This window comes from Megachile rotundata, chromosome 4 (genome assembly GCF_050947335.1).
Source record: "Megachile rotundata isolate GNS110a chromosome 4, iyMegRotu1, whole genome shotgun sequence".
NCBI classification, from domain to species: domain Eukaryota; kingdom Metazoa; phylum Arthropoda; class Insecta; order Hymenoptera; family Megachilidae; genus Megachile; species Megachile rotundata.
Genome location: NC_134986.1, coordinates 6,976,610 through 6,995,891, shown reverse-complemented (window position 1 = coordinate 6,995,891; position 19,282 = coordinate 6,976,610). Strand labels below are relative to the sequence as shown.

At 33.9% G+C, this 19,282-nt stretch overlaps 4 protein-coding genes across 5 annotated transcripts in view; 3 read left to right on the top strand and 1 right to left on the bottom strand.

Moving 5' to 3' along the window:
* Nucleotides 1-121: 121 nt before the first annotated feature.
* Nucleotides 122-4,726, bottom strand: homer (protein). 2 transcript variants are annotated; one of them, XM_012290307.2, is made up of 7 exons: nt 4,492-4,725; nt 3,316-3,472; nt 3,106-3,237; nt 2,776-3,027; nt 2,533-2,679; nt 2,183-2,458; nt 122-1,996 (listed from the first exon to the last, which is right to left on the bottom strand). In XM_012290307.2, the coding sequence occupies exons 1-7, from the start codon at nt 4,515-4,517 to the stop codon at nt 1,811-1,813; spliced, it is 1,176 nt and encodes a 391-aa protein (XP_012145697.1). In that variant the 5' UTR covers nt 4,518-4,725; the 3' UTR covers nt 122-1,810. The 2 variants fall into 2 exon arrangements, with proteins under 2 accessions (XP_012145697.1, XP_003705439.1); XM_003705391.3 differs by having other exon boundaries at nt 2,533-3,027; nt 4,492-4,726.
* A 599-nt stretch (nt 4,727-5,325) lies between these two features.
* Nucleotides 5,326-8,167, top strand: LOC100882743 (alpha/beta hydrolase domain-containing protein 17B). The gene is made up of 3 exons (XM_003705392.3): nt 5,326-6,423; nt 7,830-7,962; nt 8,036-8,167. The coding sequence occupies exons 1-3, from the start codon at nt 5,780-5,782 to the stop codon at nt 8,117-8,119; spliced, it is 861 nt and encodes a 286-aa protein (XP_003705440.1). The 5' UTR covers nt 5,326-5,779; the 3' UTR covers nt 8,120-8,167.
* Nucleotides 8,168-8,171: 4 nt separating this feature from the next.
* On the top strand, nt 8,172-14,505 carry LOC105663112 (uncharacterized). Its single transcript, XM_012290308.2, has 3 exons — nt 8,172-8,219; nt 8,261-11,525; nt 11,605-14,505. Exons 1-2 carry the CDS (start codon nt 8,172-8,174, stop codon nt 9,485-9,487), a joined length of 1,275 nt encoding a protein of 424 aa, XP_012145698.1. The 3' UTR covers nt 9,488-11,525; nt 11,605-14,505.
* Nucleotides 14,506-16,513: 2,008 nt separating this feature from the next.
* Nucleotides 16,514-19,282, top strand: part of LOC105663855 (semaphorin-1A-like) — a 488,866-nt gene continuing 486,097 nt past the window's right edge. Inside the window, exon 1 of the mRNA XM_076530707.1 lies at nt 16,514-16,536. The gene's annotated coding sequence lies outside the window, so the exon portion shown is untranslated. The remainder of the gene's footprint in view (nt 16,537-19,282) is intronic.

The window sequence follows — 19,282 nt, the reverse complement described above, 5'->3', positions numbered from 1 at the left end:
ATTTCCGTTAATTCTAAATTCAATTTTACACTAAGGATTATCTTTCTGAAACGTAACGTATACTATAAAGCAGCTTATTTTTGAAATTATGTATCGGTAATTAATAATAGAAGACAAGAAAGCCATCTGAAAATGTTTTATTATGATTACATGTGGCAAGCGAGGCTTTTGTTTCCAATTCCTCAAATTTAAAATTCATCTTCATAACATTTTTACGTACATACATACATACTGTCCGTACAATAAAAAGTGCTCTGTTTAGCATTTTGCACTCCATTTACTACTAGAAATTATTTATTGTTACAAGAAATATCACCTCGACATCTTTGAGAAGGTCGGTCAGCATCCGTGGGCAAATTTTGTTTCCTAGTGAACCTATACTATTCAAATACAACATATTGAAGAATATCTGGCTTGAATGCTTATAGAATGTTTTAACATAGTAAATAACAAATTACTTAAATTTCTTCTTTCTTTTACCAACAATAAACTAATATCATGTTTTTAATAAAAAGTTAACACAACATTGCACGTTAAAAGTATCTTTCGAAACATTTGATAACTAGTAAAGTTGTAACTGTTAAGTTACCCATTACATTAAATTATATGTTTTTTTCTCAAGTTATATTTAATATTAGTCATCAACAATTCTGTACAGCTCATGCCAGACTCTTCAATTTTATATACTTTTGATAAAGGTAAATAATATGTGATAGAACAATATGGATACAATGTACAGCTGAATTAAATAGTTATACTACATAATTGAATATCACTAAACGTTACTAATGTTAATTGTGCATTTTTTCCTTAGTTGTGTTCATGGGTAACTGAATTTTATTATTGATTCCAAGGGGCTAAGTTCCAAAAAAACATTGAGAAACATGTATCACATTAAATTTTCTGACATTTTTGATATGTTTTATGTTTCTAAATATCATAAAAATCCTTTGCAGGCATGTAATATGACAACTCTTGATCGATAGTAACAGTAGCAACAGTTATAGAAATAGCACTAACAATGACACTATCAGCAATAATAACAGCAAGTAGTAGTATGGCAATAGCGGTGGAGGTAGTTATAAATAGCGTTAATGATGAGAATAATAGTTGTAATAGTAGAGTAAAGGTTTATAGCTTGGTAATGAGTCAAAGATCGATAGTAATCGGTGAAATAGCGTTAGTAATGATGATGATAGTAGTATAATTGCAATGATAATGTAGTAGGTTAAAAGTTTAAACGCAATTGTTAAAAAGCAAACTATAGATCTAGTTTTAGTGAGAGTAAAAATCGACTGTAACAATTCATATAAAAAAGTAATATAATAAACTTTAAATAATTCATAGTAATAGATGTAAAATTATCTGTATAGTACAATAAAAAATAGATACATGATATCTAAAAGAGATTCGAGTTATCTGTGCAGAAATAAAAATATCTTCCATCTTAATACAGACATATAAAATTGTTTGTACGTGCAGCAGTATATGAAATTAAAAAAGAAATACATAAACAATATTAAAAGAGAACATATTTTTATATACAAATATATGGCACGAAGTAGTTAATTAAAGAACTTATCAGATATTGACACTGAATAAATAGTTCAAAAAGACGCAATCTTTTCTATCTTTCTCGTGTGAAGATAATGTTCTTAATTTACCTTTTTTAAGACTTGTTTTTTTACTATGTATGTTTTTTTTGGAACCTTTCCCTTTGTATTAATCTATACCGTCCATTTGTATACTTCACTTATATTATAAATACAAAACTCCCATGATGAATATTCTTAGATTACTATGTGCAAACTTAAGTTTGCAGTGTGCTTGTTATTTCTCGATGTACAGTTACCAGATCTTGTATGTATCCCGCTAATCTGGCATTTAATGTATCCAAATTTTGTTTCTGGACTTTGTTTGCACTTAAAGCAAGTTCTAATTGTTCATGGACAACCCTCAACATTTCACGGAGTTCTGCATTTTCTTTCTGTAAAGCCTAGAAATCGTTTTAACGTCATTAAAAAAAAGAACTTGACAAATATTATAGTAACCGCTCGATAATTCAGATGGAAACCCTGAAAGAGGGAAATCATCGAGCGGTTACTGTAATATAATTAGTTACATATTACTGTTATTAATATATATTAATTAATGTTAATACTATCTCGTAACGTATACGTACTACAAAATCTTTATTTTTTGTGGCCATAGTAAGAGCTTTGATTTCTTCATTCCGTGTTCTGAGTTCACTTTCTAATGCTTCAGCTCTCAACCTTAGAGCTTCACTATTACCTTCTGCTATTTTCCCTGCTTCCAAATCTGCATACTTAGCTTTAATTCTTGCATTTTCTTCTTTATACAACTGTAACTGCCTCTTCCATTCGTCGACGTTAGCTGTAGATTCTTGTAATGCACTGGTTAATCTGGCATTATTTGTTTTCAACGTAGTTAACTCAACCTATAATCAAATTTAAAGCTAAGTAAATATAAATATTTACAGTTAATATTTATATAGTATGTACTAAATCGTACCTCCCATTTTTTAGCATTTGCCGAGCTTTGCGCCAATGCAAGTTTGAGCCTGTCGTTTTCATATTTGAGCTGCATCTCAGCCGTTTGTCCACTTTGCCCCGAACTTAGTTGCGTCGGTTTCCCTTGATGTTGTGGACTTTCTGTACTCTGCTGAGAAACACTCTGTGATCTTGAATGGACTGCATTTTTCAATTCATCATCCACTTTATTCTGACAACTACCAGGTAAGGGACTACTGCTTACCAAAGATACACTGTTTTGAGTAGAAATCATGTTGGTATTTGGATTTGGATTATTTGATGCTGATACATTGGAGTTAATCATTGATGAATTTGGCGGATCTATCAGATCTTGTTCCGATGATGGCATACCCGATCGAGATGTAATCGGGCTAACATTTGCACTAGTAGCAGGAGTAACAGATGAGCTGTTTGATTGTAACTTAGCACTAGCAATTTTCGTAGCTTCCTTGACTTCATGAAACTTCTCTATAAACTGCCAAATGAATGATATTGTCTCTGAGATTGTGGAGTACATACAACTGTACATTAACTAAAGACATATTTCACAAACCTTTCCTAACTCTGCTTCAGACGAGAAGCCAAGACCGTATACAGTATTAGCTCTAACATCTGACCATTGTCCAAATTTTTGTGATGTTTTTGTGAAGGTCATATTTGGAGTAATAGTACTGTTTATTACTGCCTAAAAGCAAAAGAAATGTGAATCATTTATTAGTATGATCTAAATTTATTCCTTGTGAAAATACATTATATCAATCACCTTTGTTCCTTCAACAGAGATTATTCTATATAGATTTCTTGTGGAATCATAAAAGAATGAAACTGATACTGCTGCTGTGGATGCAGGAACCCAAGACCTTTTTGTCTTAGGATCAATGTGAAACACGTGCGCTTTGCACGTGAAGATTGGTTGTTCACTGCAATATGTTAAAACCAAGAAATTTAGGTATCTAGATTTATTGGATGACTAATGCATGCAATATCTACCTAAATCTCACATTTAAAATAGAAATCATTAAATTATAGGAATCTTAATAATAATAATATCTTAGAATTGATTTTTTCATACAGCTTTATTATATATTCTACAGTATTATAACAAACTGAAATACATCAAGAAACTTCAAATATACATATTTTTATACATGCCTTAAAGTTTGTAAACTAAAAACATGATAATATTACAATTTAACAATATATTATTATAAGGATATTAAAAAACTCAAAAGAACTAAATACAACCAAGCAACTTTGTTTCATAAAAAAAACAACTATATTTTAATACATATCTACAATTTATGTACAAGTTACATTATTCTGTGAACAAATACCGAATAATATGTTTACTATTCTACTGAAATGTAAAATGATCTATGCAGCTAATTTGAAAAAATTAATTATTTAAACACGTATTACATTATTCTATTGAAAGCTTATAATTGAATAATCAACGTGTAACTTTATTAAGGAAAATCATCGGAAAAGGAGTAGCGTGACAAATATTTTTATAATTCGCGGAAGAAATTTTCAAAATACGAATCTAAAAATATATCAAGCGATGCACGAGTAAACAACTAGAATAAACACATTTCACGCGGTGCCGAGTTATCCCACTTTCGCTGTTCTATTTCATGGTTATATATAGATAAAAGGAAAGAAAAACATTCTGGTCTAAACTCTTCCTATGTACGCACCCACCTAAACGCGTATCCGTGATCATGTCGGGGATACGATAGTAAATAGACAGGAAAAGGTACTACCGTTCATTAGTCAACGTAGCAAAGTTGACCCATTTAGTATGAATTGACGGTATTCGATAACAGAAGAATGAAGGATCGCTTAACAGTACTTGTATGCGATGTGGAAATTATACTTTGCGTGTACGTATATTACACACCCTTAAAAGGCGGTGCGGAATACGACCACGTTCACTTACCCCATTGTTTCTTTGCCTGATGTCATACAAATAAATGCTACTCTCACAGACTCATAGAAAAATCAATTTAACGCGGGTGCGTGATAATTATCTGCAAGTAGAAATGCTTAGTAATATATGAAAATTTATCAAAATCGGTCCAACGAGATGCAGAAGTACACCAATTGACAGCCGCCATCGGCCAAAACTGTATAGCGAACGGCAACGATCACGCAACAACGTGAACCTAGTCGAAATTCCTCATATACCTGGATTTAATCGATTTTCCACGAAAGGTTGCAAGTCTATTACCAACATCGTGGCTTTCCTTCATAAAAATCACTATTATTCAGTCAATGGGAAATCATATTCGTCGTCCGACGAAGTTTCGCTCGTTCTGCGCATCTCGGTTCTCATTGGTTCGATCATAATCGTAACTAAGTGCAATGCGCATGTGCCTTTATAATATTTCAACGCTCAGTGCATATACTCCGTGATCTAAACTTCTAAAATTAAAATTTTTCAAATTTTCACGTTTGTAAGTTCCAAATTTCTAAATTTTTACATTTTATTTTCAAAACTTTATGATTCTTATTTGCCCAAACTTTCAAACTATCACATTTGAATATTCCTAGTTTATACGTGTTCCATTATTCGTAACTTTTCTTCATCTTGTATAACTCAGACAAAGTGGAAAGTGCATAGTAGTGGGACAATATCAAATAAAGAGAAAGCTACTGAAGTTAGTCGAGATGCGCGCACGAGTATGATCTTTTGTTGAATGAACGATAAATGCAACTGCATAATAAAGGCTAGTACTCATGTCACGATAGACTTGTTTCGTATTGACGTTTGTAATATTGGCAACGCGCGTAGCGGTACTTGGATATTCAACCATTCTTCGTTGCATATCGAATCATCTCGTTGCTTTTAAATCTTTCACCAATGGCGAGCAATGACTAGAAGAAGAACAACGCAACACCGTGATCTCTATCCTTGTCTCGTATCTCGTTTTACCTGAATACAATGAAAGTGCGCAACGTTCAGTGGGTGGGAGCATTGTGCGAGAAAGAGAACGAAAAGGAGGGAGAGAAATCATCCGTCTTGTAAGCCGTCATGGCTGAATCATTGTGAGGAACTCTTTCAGAAGTACGATAACAAATGACATTGTCATTAAAATTAATAGGCGCGAAAAACCACGGTATATGGAACTATTTTTAAATCGGACCGCTAATCTCGATGTGGAGATTCCATCAAGATACGTGATAAAAACAGCGTTTTCGCGTGTGCATAACTCCCCCGTGGAACGATGAACGGGTTAAGTTTTAGTGAATTCTGTTGCTTATTTTGCTGTCCACCCTGCCCGTCCAGAATCGCTGCGAAAGTAGCGTTTCTTCCGCCTCTGCCAACCTATACATTCATCGAGGATGAAGGCTCCAAATTCACGATTTCTCTGTCGGAGAGGGCCGAATGGCAATACACGGAAAGAGAAAAGGAATCCGTCGAAGGTTTTTACGCAAGAACGTCACGAGGAAATCGAATAGCCTGCCTGTTTGTACGGTGTTCGGCCACCGCACGTTTTACCATATTATTCTCTCACGGAAATGCGGTTGATCTTGGACAGATGTCCAGTTTCTATCTGGGACTTGGATCAAGAATAAATTGTAACATATTCAGTTATGATTATTCGGGTTATGGAGTTTCTGGTGGCAAGCCGTCAGAAAAGAACCTGTACGCGGACATCGACGCTGCGTGGCATGCTCTCAGAACACGTTACGGTATTAGCCCGGAAAACATTATTCTGTACGGTCAAAGTATTGGGACTGTACCCACGGTCGATTTGGCCGCGCGATACGAGGTTGGCGCAGTTGTTCTGCATTCGCCTCTGATGTCGGGAATGCGAGTCGCTTTTCCCAATACCAAAAGAACTTGGTTCTTCGACGCTTTTCCAAGGTACATCTTCAAACCCTACGCGTGCTTCCTTATCGTGTTATTAAACCGCGATCTATAATTCGTTTATCGCGTGCCGTGATTCACACGATTCACGCGCATGACTGTATCGTACAGTTCAGGTGTATATCCATACACGTGGTACAGATATAGCTTGCATACACGTATTCACGAACGTGCATTTCATACTGATAACGTAAGATTTTGATTCATACAAGGGTTACTCAATGTTTCTTCTTTTTTTGTTTCAAGTTTTTTCCTTTGTTCGATCGCTGAAATGAATTATGGGAAGCAATAAAAGTTTATCTACGTATTTGCGTCATGGAAACCTATGAATTGCACGATCCGTATTCTTCGCTAATAGGTTTTACGCTTCTGCTATCACATATTCGAACTGCGCGTTTTGTTTTTTATTTAATTAAGGTGGTTGTAGCATAGATAAGACTTACTATGAACTTTCTTTAAAATTTAAATATATGTAAATAGAACAATATTTATGTAAATACCAGTTGTTTGCATAGAGCAGGTTAATTTTAGTAAAGAAGATAATTGCATTTAAAATTATAATATTTAATATATATTATATAGGAAAAGTGTTTTGCGCATTTAATTTGTTATAGTTTTAAGTTTCGTTACTTTTAAAATACTTTTAAATATTTTTACAATTATGTGAGAATGTTATTTAAAATTTTTTTTAAATAATGGATTATACAAGGTGTCCCAAAGTTCAACGATTAGACTTTAAAATGATTAGATAGTATATTCTCTAACAAAAGAATGTTACATATGGAATGTTCCATCTGCAGATGCGTTATTGTAACAGAAAAAACTTCAATGTTATTCATATTTTTTGTGTGTGATATATTACTATTAGATTACTACATTTTACTAGTTCTTGTTAAAAGCCAACTATGATGAAGTATATTATGGCTTTCAAAGACCTCTGTACATAAAAGTGCAATAATATTATGCAGTGCAAATAATGGGTTGCTTTGCGATCAACTCATCTTTTATGATGACATTTGTCTAACCATTCATTTGCCTAACAGGTGTCACACATTGTGTTGGGTAACTATCTAATTGGAACCACATATGTTAACAATAAAGAAGCAGAACTTCTTTCAAAAGCACTGGTATCATGTTATTTAAAAAGTTTAAATATACAGTTTGTCCTTCTGATAAAAAGTAAAATTTTAGTAACACATCATTATTTCAGATAATGCAGTTACAAGAAATAAGTTCAATAAATATAATCAGTCCATATTTATATTATAATGTATTAATAATGAGCACACTACTGTCTTTATGTTTCTTATAAATTGCTTATGAACATATGCACATAACATTTCTTACTTATTTCTACTTATAGCATACAATACATATTAATGAAGTCTATTCTTTATTTACAGTATAGATAAAGTACCCAAAGTAACATCCCCTGTTTTGGTCATCCATGGAACTGAGGATGAAATAATAAACTTCAGTCATGGATTAGCTATTTATGAAAGGTGTCCAAGAGCAGTGGAACCATTATGGGTTGAGGTATAAAATGTTTGTTACATTTAAGGAGATAACAAGAATAAAATCTTATAAACAGTATGAACTATATTTTCAGGGTGCTGGTCATAATGATGTAGAGTTGTACAACCAATATTTAGAGAGATTGAAGCAATTTGTAAACGTGGAGCTGGTGAACTGACGGCGACTAAGCCTCTCCCAAAATCAGGGAGGGCAGGGAGGAGGACATACACATGTCAGCAGTCAAGGACATACCACTTCAAACAATTCAAATACCATCAGTTCCATTTCAACAAGCTCACAGACTGAAAAACTTGTCTAGCAATCGCCCCTCACAGGGGAGAAGGCTCCTGTTCTCCCCTGTGACGAAGAATCATCTGTTGCATCTATAGATGATGGATTCTTCTTTCGTGATCAACAGATAGTTACGAATCAGAAAGTTCACCACAATGAATCTTTAAAGGAAATATGTTCCGATGATGATGAGTCGAGTTTAGATAGTAATTCGAAGAAAGCGATTCAACAGGACGAGAAAGATGTGAAACAAAAAGATTTAGGTACAAGCATTCAGGATAAGAAACACAGCAAAGCGATATTAGAAAGTACTTCTGTACGTCGCAATTTCCGATTAAATCATATTGGTCAAGTTGCGAAGAAACATATATCTTTGCCGAAGAACTTAAAGAATCCTTTCAGCAAGAGTCAAAAAAACATCGTGCATAGAACTTTGAAGAATTCATTTGGTCAGAGCCATAAGAAAATTGAGACGCAAGTGTCTCATACGACTTTGGTCGACATACAGGTTGAAGACTGCCGTCAATACACGCTCGGAGAAAAATCGTTCTCGTCATTTTCCATTACCTCTAGTGATAATAAGGACATCTCAGATTGCAAAAGCATTCATAGACAGCTCAAGGCAGAAAAGAAGTCTCCCATAAATCAGTTCAAATATAGTAGCATAGAATCAGCATTGGAATCCGAATGTACCAAAAACAACAAGAAACATAGTTCCAATAAAGAGAAAAAATCTGAAGAACAAGAGACAGAACGTAACAATGAAAAGTCCGCAGAATCTACCAAGAAATTTATGTGGGGTAGTAAGGGTAATAAATTTTCGAGTAAAAGCTTCGACAAACCGTCTAAAGATCAGGTAAAAACTGATTCCATGGAGAAGAAATTAAAAGCTAAGAAACTAATTTGCAGTCCTTTGAGAAAATTGGGTCGATCATCTTTGACAATCGAGCCAGATAAAATTATGATAAATTTGCCAAAGTGTTCTCCCTGCGCTTGTAGATTGGCTGCTAGCTCAAAAATTTTATCCAACGATACCGGTTTATTCTCTCGATTCACGAGTCGTGAAAGTCCTCATCACATCGTACGTTCGAGGAGTCCGTCACACGTGGATGCGCAAACGGACGTTTGTTCGAAATCGTCGGAGAAGACGTCGGTGCAAGCCAATCTGTTTCCAAACGTGCAACAATTTCAAAAATCGCGATACACTCCGAGAAGCAGAAGCGTAGGCGAGTTGTGCAACATAGTCAACAAGTGAAATAAGGTCGAGTCACTCGTCTAAATAGTGACGTATCTGGAAGAAGCTTCAACAAACATCGTCTGAATCAACTGTAGAGAGACTTAGCGTCTCGCAAAGTTGCCGTTCCAATAATTCTTCCACGCAATTAACTTGCTTTGAGAGAAGAAACTGTTAGGTTTATACGCACGACACTTATCCGGGGCTGTAACAGTGCTAGTGAGAGAGAGACTGTGCACACACAAATACACGTATGACGCATACACATAAAATGAATATATTTCTAGAGATACGAGATAATATATCTGTGCATACTAAATATTCTTATTATATATGTACACTCGCGTGTGTGCATGTGGCAAAACCATTACGCAGGGTCAACTGCGAAACATTGTTACGACAAATAATGTCGAGTATTACTATTACTTTTATGATTATTCTCCTTAAGATTGAGGGAGTTGAATTTTAATTACGCATTAAGATATCGATGGCTTACTGCTAAGGATGTGCTGGAATCCCGAATTTTTAATGAAACGAGACAGAAAAATTTGGGCGAGATTAAACACCTTGTGAGCGAAGGTCGAAAATTTCTTTCCTGTAAAACGAATCTTAGCTTCTGCCCACGTAGATCTACTCCCACCCTCTCTGCATGCTTTCAAATGCAATCTATAGTCATGTCAGGTGCACACGATAGACTGTGAAACATCGTTCAGGACTCTGTATGTTAATACAGTCACTGCTACGCAGAATTCTGTAAATCTGTAAATTTAAGTTTCTAAATTTTCAAATCTGAAGTTTGTACATACGAAAATTTGAAAACTCGTGGGTCAACTACTGTTAGGAAATTGAGTGCATCCAATTTTTTCCGAGTCAATCCGAAGTTGGATTTTACGCGTACAGAAGATTGAATCGAATTTCGAGATCTCGAAACTTTCGGAATCTCTCGAAAGTATCAAGATTTGCCAATCTTGTTCAAACTTTCTCTGTCTTGTTCTAAAAATTGGGGTTTCAAGACTTAGGATACACATACTTCTACTTACTACACAAATATTGTATATCCACTTTTAATATTTTTGGGAAAAACGGATTTAAAGATTAAATGGTACTTTATACTATATTAAATATTTCTTGCGTTGAGTTTAACACTTTATGAATGTAATACAATTATAATTTAAAGTATTTAAATAGCAATAGAAATTAGAATCTACAAAATTATAAATATTTGTACAACCAGAATAATAAATTCAGGGATGTACAATAAAAAATATTCTTATTTAATTTATTAAATAGATATAAATTGTGATTTTTGTACAGTATAAAGAGAGACTTAAGAACTATTTGTTGCTTATGAAACTTAAATTTGAAAAATGTAGGTAAACAATATTTGTACAGTGAATCATTGATATCTTGTGTGTCACTATAAATGCTACGATGGACCGTAGCTGGTATGGGACAAGAAAGTTCCTCGCTGAACCTATGCTTCTTAAATTCAATTGAGAAAGAGGAAGAAGTTTTGTAAGGACTCCAATTGTTTTGTCATACCATTATTCGCTTAAATTTTTATTTTTCATGAACAGAAGCAGTATAATAATGTTAATGAATGAAAGACGTATGCATTGTGTGTTTTTTTTAATGAATCATTCTTAGGAATTAGGTTCAGCGGTGAAACCGCATGTTTTTTATAAGCAAAGTGCTGTCTCACCAAGAGACCCAGCGTGTACATGATAACTGTGCCGGTAATGAGAACATTTTGTTTTTTTTATATTGACCCACAGCGAAGGCCTGTGCAGTGAGCAATGGAAATCTTCCAAGGTAGCGAAGAATCATTTTAGGATAAAGACAAAAAAGTTCAGATGGGTAGCGCGTTAAGGAATGGTATGAAGTGTGGTGAGACCTTGTCAGATGATGCTATCGATTTTAAATGGACAGTGAACGAGATTGACGGTCTTGTTAACAACAATAAGAAATGCAACTAGATAGGGACAATATTACTGCCAAACTTGATTATGAATTAGTTTATTTCTAAGGAGGTGAGTCGTTCGGAGGACCTTGTCTATAGGTATGTTTCTTGTTAGTATTTTTATATCTCAATAATGTAAATACAGTACAATTAAACTTAAACTTTTTTCTTTCATTAGTACATGTAATTAATGTATGCGACAACGTGAAACGATCGCGCGGAGCCAATGGATCGAATCGGTGTGTTAATACATGTATGTATATCCCTCGTAGAAGATGTTTTCTTTTTCTTTTTTTCTCCATTCACGTTTATTATCAGCATATCTACCCTCCCGTCCTCTGTCTTCTAAAATAAATTACTGTACGCATACTTTAGATTACGAGTATGAATTGAAATTGCATTTGAATGGATGAACGAACAGGGAAAGTGAATATAAAATTACTGGTAACTTAATGACAAATAATTACAGAGATTTCTATTAATTTGCTAGTGGTTTTAGTACTATTTTTATATTAACACATTTGCCACTTATTAAATTTTAAAACTGTCGCCAAATTTCAGAAGAGGTTTTCGATGAAAGGTCTAAAAGAAGGGGTTGACGCAAGGAATATTTTGGCCGAATTATCTCGTATGTAAGGCGATTCTTTTAATTCATTGCATCTTTTCTGTACTCCCTTATTTTTTACTTAATGCAAAGAGGTTTCTTTTAGAACTGGATTTTAAGTCTGCCATGTTCTGCATTTATTATATAGATCAGAGGATGTTTAGAGAGTGTAATGGATCCTCAATGAGTCAACTTTAAAGGAAATAAAAAAATAGGTATATTGCAAGTATTTTAAGTAGTTCACTTTATGAACACCTTGTCTGGCTATATCATTAGTTATAATAGAAGACTGAATATATTTGTACAGAAGAGGCGACTGGCTCAAAATGTGTTAATACCTTGAAGCTTTGCTTAACAATTTGCACGTGAAAGGATATTTGTATTCACTTTCCTATAATATTCTCGTAGAATACTCTATGGTACATAACGGTACCGACATAAGAAGTCTGAGACTTCTTTTCCATTGGCTTTCACGTAGCCGCTGTTACTCGATTTATATCGATCGCAATTCTAATATCTATTTCGTAACCTGTGAACAAGAAAAAAAGAAAAGAACGAAAAAAAATTTATACTGTTGTTTGACAAAATATCCAGTTTTATAGACGGATGTATTATCCAACGAGCGATCGTCACATTCAATAAAGACATTCGCAACAAACAAAAGTGATCCGTTGCTCAGAAGAAGAGATTAGTCGTTTGTAAAACTGGATAAAAGAAAAAAATTAAGGTAACTTTTGTACAGCATATAGTGAAACGAACACGTAACGTGGTTCCCTCTTTCTTCTACTTTCTTTCTCGTTCCCCCATCGCGGTTTCTCTCTTTCTCTCTTTCTCTCGCTCATTTCTTTTTCCTATTTTTTTATTACCCTCTATCTCTCAATCGACCGGTTTTGAACAACACTTTTGTCTTTCATAATTAAGATCGCGCCTGATTACGGTCACTGGCTAGTGATGGGATTTAAGTACGTTGCAAGTAGATTCAAATCTGGCTAATTAGATTCATGCTAAGAATATTAAAGCATTTATTTTAAGCATTAATATATAAGCAATATTTCATGATTTTCTCTCATGAAATCGCATTAGAGATTTTATTTTTTGAGATTGACTACTATGCAAGAATTGAGTAGTCTTAATTTTATTATTCGTAACTAAAAGTATTAACGGGGCATTTACGTAGCAATTTGCAATACTTTAAATTCATATACCATAAGTATTATTTTGTCAAATTTTTATGTCATGAAATCGAGTCAGATTTTAAAATGATTTGATATTAGACCCAATATTACCTTTTTTTAATTTTTAATTTTGTTTAGATTAAGAATAAAGGGCCACCTATATGATAATTTTTATAAAATTTTAAGCTTGAAATTGACACACGTTTTCTGATATTTTTATGTCATGATGCTTTTTGAAATCAATTATTTAATAAGCAATAATTTACTCAGTTTCAGAAAGGTTAATCACTTTGTACGACTCGAGTACTTGATACACAGAATAAAATAAGGTTTTTGTAATTGGTATTCAAGTGACATAAATTCATGAGTTGATTCCATCCCTAGTCACAGTTCGATTTTTCGACTATCGTGAACGACACGGCGCGATATTCATAAATGTACATAATAGCGTGTAAGTGATGTATTTAGAAGTAATGTACTCAATGTTCTGTTCGGTCGTATCTAATGTACTTACGGGAGAAGGTGGGTGAAAGAGATGAGAGGGAGGAGATCAACAGAATGATAAAGAACCTTTGAATCGATCACATTTAGCGTTCTCTATGTAGCACCGAGGCGATTTAGTGCAAGGTGAATTAGTTGATTAGTTTGATAAATAAAATTAAATACACGAGTAGGTCGTTGATTAAAGAAATGAGAATATATGAGATATAGCACAGGAAAGAGAAGAAAGAGAAGAAAGACGAGTATCATGTTTAGGTCTCGGAGTTAAATACCGAAAATTTATTGTTTATTTAGTGCGTAAAGGTATAAGCAAGCGAGTAATGTTATTTCTTATAAAATCGTGTAGAATGCGTAGCCTGGATACACCGCTGGATACCCTTTCAGGGTTATTTTAGAATTTTATACTTCCATCGCACTTGACTTGAGCGCGTTAAATGCATTTTGCAAAGTACTTTAACAATCTTTACCATACACACACACATTGTATAATTATTAATTGTAAATGGTACGTTTGCAGCTGGCATTGTACGATGTAGCTTTCGTTTTACCATTGGACTTCAACTTGTTGAAAAAGAAATCACCCCCGCGTTTTCTAATGGTAGAACATCGCAGTCGCTCATTGTCATATTTTTTATTTTTCTGAAATCGAAATCGTATGTGTACTCGCGGTTCTGTTTCTTTTTTTCTGGTTTTGTAATGTTTCTTTCCACTTTTTGTTAGTACATTGCAAATTGGTATCTGTAATGAATACTATTGAAATAACAATGTTAATAAAATCCTATAGAAATGACAGTAAAAACCTTATCATGTTCTGACCACTTATTTATTATCCTTTGGTATTTTTCAGAGCCTGAAGAATTTGATCGAGTTTGAAGAATAGTAATGATTAAGTCTCGTTAGGATTGTAATCATCCATCATTTTAGTGATTAGTAATTACTGCATGAAGAATATAGTTGCCAGATTACAGTGGTCGTTGGATGTCAAGGGTGATTTACCATTATATACTCACTACAAATTAATGATGACTATAGTTATTGAACTGGCTGCTAAGTTAGTCACATTACAGTGATTTGATATTAAAGGCAACTATATCTCACTATTAAGTTATCTCTAAGAATGAGAATAATCACAACATTGTAAATTAAGAGTGACTTAGCACTTATCATTGGGAGCTCTTAGGGTACTAAGGTTAATTGTAGTCATTCACCAGTGGGTGGTCATAGGATACTTAGGTTAATTGTAATCATTTATCATTGTGGTGGTCTGAGAGTACAAAGATTAATTATATTTATCCACCAGTAGTCTTAGGGTATCAAGGATAATTACAGTCATTCATAAATGGGTCATAATGTACAAGTAGATATAGTTATCCATTTATATTACAATGATCATTGGTTACTGTGGGTAGAAACTACTAACTATGAAGTAGTCAGGGGTGAATCACTAGTTATTAGTTAACGGTATCTACAGTTATTGTTATTCAGTGTTGGGTAACTATATGGAACTGCAGGTGGCTGTCAGCTAGCTACAATGACCACTAGATGTCAGGGATAATTATAATTATTCATCATTAAATATTCATTGAGTATTAAGGATGAGTATAATTAATTAATGTGAGTTATGGATGATTATAGTTATATTATTGTTCATTATTGGGTAGTCATAAGGTTTAGTAAGTAAATTAAAGTTATCAGTAAAGCTGACTAGTCATTTAGCTACATTGCAGTGATTATTAGATATTAAGGATGATATTTGTTCATCAAGTAGTTATTAGGTGCTAAGAGCAAATATTCACTGTCAATCACAGTTTAAAATTATAGTCATATCACCAATTGGGTAGTCATGAAGTGCTAAGAGTGACTGTACTCACCCACACTACTGTGAATTAAACGTTATATTGAATTCTAAGGATGATAATTGTTCGCTATTAAATAGTCCAAGGTTAAATATGTATACTATAATTAAATAACCACTGTGTATTAAAAGTGTCTGTAATCATCCATAATTAAGTGGTCACTGGGTATTAAGGATGACTATTATATTCTCCTACCATGAAGTCTTCAGTTATACTGAAACATAGATCTCAGAATATTAAATATGTATAAAAAATGCAGGAGTAATCTATCATTTTCTGGCTTCTTTTGCCTTTAAAACTATCGAACGCTACGAAGTTTCGTGTTGTTCGTCGATTGAGTCCTTTTCGCTCGACTGGAGCGAGCAGGAGGGCTCCCCAAGTGTGGTTTTAAATTTCACGCAGAGGGTAAAACGCTTGTTCTTGCAATTATTAGGTCATCCCGTAAGCAATACAGGTTTTCTGAGAGGTAACTTTAAAACGACAAAACCCTAGACTCACCTGCCTATACACAACTGTAAACAGGAATCTTCAACACTCACTGTTTAAAGCTGAAGTGCGTCACTCAATCTAAAGAAGAATTGAACGAGAACGATTGAAATGTTGCTGTTAAAAGAACATCCAGCAGTTACTACCAAAGAATAAGTCCATAAGCTAAACTCGTCCCATTCTGAAGTTTACGATCACGTGAAAGGTTTGCACCTAATATATGTACATGCAAAAACGAAGAACGACTCGATAGTTTGCATTGATTGTCGTTGGGTATCTTGTCTTTTCGAAGGTCAATGCGTTTCTAGGCAGAAGGAAATGGTCGAGAAGTACGAGGCTGGTTTAGCTGGACTCGGCTCAGCACCTTCGCAGCTCACCTGCGCTGAAACCTGATGCTGACGATAAAAATGAGAACAGGTTACGCGGCAGCCTGAGCCTCCAACGGCTAAGCTATACTTCGAAGCAGCCTACAAAGCTACTTCACGAAGGTAAGCAAAATTTTACGCTACCGTCGTGTATTCACGTATATTTTCTCCTCGTCACGGGTCCCTTTTATAGCTAAAACGTTTCTTTATATACGGTCATCGTAAAATAACAAAACTCTGATCTATACGATACCTCTTCAGCAACTATAGCTACTATATTTTAACCCTTGTCTTCGGGAAATCAATAAGGGAGAAAAAAAATTGTCTGATCGCCACGAACGTGGGAAGCGAAGTATTTGCATTTGTTACGAATAGGGTTTTGGGATTTGGGGATTTGGGCGTTTAGGGATTTATTAATGTGAAATTTTTGGAATTTGGGGAGGTGGATGTTTAGAAACTCGATCACTTAAAAATTTGGGGATGTGGAGATTTGCGGATCTGAGGATTTGGAGATTTGAGGATGTGGAATTTTGAGGATCTGAGGATTTAGAGATTTGGTAATCTGGGGATCTAGGGATCTGAGAATTTAGGGATTTTGGAGATCTGAGGGTTTGAGGATATGGAAATTGAAAATCTGGGGATTTAGGGTTCTTGGATCTGGGAATTTGAGGATTGAGATTTAGGGACTTACAGACTTAGGGATTTAGGGACTTAGGGATTTAGGGACTTAGAGATTTAGGTATTTAGGGATTTAGGGATCTAACGATTTGGGGATTTAGAGATCTAGGGATTTAGAAATGCGTGGTGTAGGAAATTAGGAAATTTGAGAATTTGGAAATCTAGAAATTCAGTGACTTGACAATTTTGAAATATAGGAACTTGAAGTCTTAGAACTTTAGAAATTTAGAAAAAAGGAAATTTTGGAATTATGAAATTTGTAAATTGGGGGTTTTGAAAATTAGATAATTTGAAAGTCCAAATTTTTAAAAATATACAAATTGGAAAATTTGCACATTTGAAAATTTGAAGATTTGTGAATCTAAACACAATTGTGATACTATTCAAACAAAACCAGTTAAAACAAATTACCTACACCAAAAGATAATAAAAAATCACTATAATGTCACATGTCCTGCAAACCAGCAAAACATATCCTTATCATCGCTCTTTGCCAATTCGTCGTCTCACGCGATATCGCGTGCGTTTAAACGTTACTGACACAGATCGACTACTGCACATTCCGATAGCAAAAGTTTTTGAATTAAAGTTAGGCACAGGTCGTAAATACTCCCCACGATAGGAAGAGAATCGTAATTTTTGTTCAGCTTTATTTATTACGTGATTATCGTGATAGTGTATGTTAAATATTTATTGGTAAATGAATGTGTGAAATTGTAAAGAAAATAGAGCATTACACTTTTAAATCGCTTTATTAGCAACCAACATACAGCCACGCCCTCGGCGTGTAGCGTCACGCAGTCTGCTGAACAATCGTACTTGCTCCATATCATACAGTGGTTCTATGCGTCGCATACGTTTAACGTAGGCGTCTACACTGCAGTATAATTTACGCAAAGATACCACATCTCCACGAAAAGAATCGCAATCATACATCACGTACATAAATACATTCGTACTTTTAAAAGCATCAAGAAAATTCTGTTCGCAATAATAACCGTGCGAACAATTAAATCACGACGCTCGGGAAATCATATTCTATGTGTCCGGAAGAACGGATCGAGTTAGAAGTCAAGAACACTGCCAGATAACAGTCGATAAATGCTTGTTCGGGCTCGTGTAAGATTTCCCTTAACGACAGTTAAATAGATGTTAGAAAAACTATTATCTTATGTTGGAAGCAAACCGTCGTAAAAACTACGTAGTTATCTTTATTGAGGCAAATCATTCTATCGTGAATCGTGTGTAGGCTTAATTTATTGCGAGGATTGTTCCTAATCAATGATAAAAGGATTCGTGGTTTAAGGATTCTGTACCTCAGGTGCAAAGGAAGCTTTTCAATAAATTCGAGGGTGGTTAAATCTATAAATTCTATTTCTTGGATCACTGAATTATAAAATGGAAATTTTTGTCTTTTTTAATACCACAATTGTCATATTCTCAAATTGAAAAATTGTCATATTTTCAAATTAAAAAATTGCTATATTTTCAAATTAAAAATTGCTACATTTTTAAACTAAAAAATTGCTATATTTTCAAGTTAAGAAATTTCCATATTTTTAAATTAAAAAATTGCTGTTTTCACAGCCCACAATTCCTAGGTTTTCAAATTTAGTCCTCAAATTTAAAAAAAAAATTGTAAAATTCATAAGTCTATAATATCACAATTTCTGAATACCAAAATTTGTAAATTTTTAAATTATCAAGTTTTCAAAGTCTAAATATGTAAATTCTCAATTTAATTTAACAAGATTTCATTAAACTTCTAAATTATTGTCTCTACGTTAAAAAATTAAATGATCAAATATCGTGTGGCAGGGCTGCTTCCCATCTTTATTTTCCCAAGGGAAGCTTGTCATATTTAGCTAATGTACATTCTGTACAACGTAAATTTCCTTTGTAGAAGTCTCCCTTTGTAGAAGTCTACTTGCTTTTGATGGTACAAAATGAAGTATGCGTATTTGAAAATCATACATTCCTAAATTTCCATGTCTCCAAATCCTCAAATTCTTATATACATAAAGTTTTAAATTTAAAAATTTCCATATTTCTAAATTTGAAAATATCTATCTTTGAAAATGTCTTGAAAATTCCTAAACTTAAAAGGCAATAAATTGCAAATTTCATAATTTGTAAATTTAAAAAGCATAACATGACTCCTTTGAAAATTGCGAGATAATACATCAGTTTA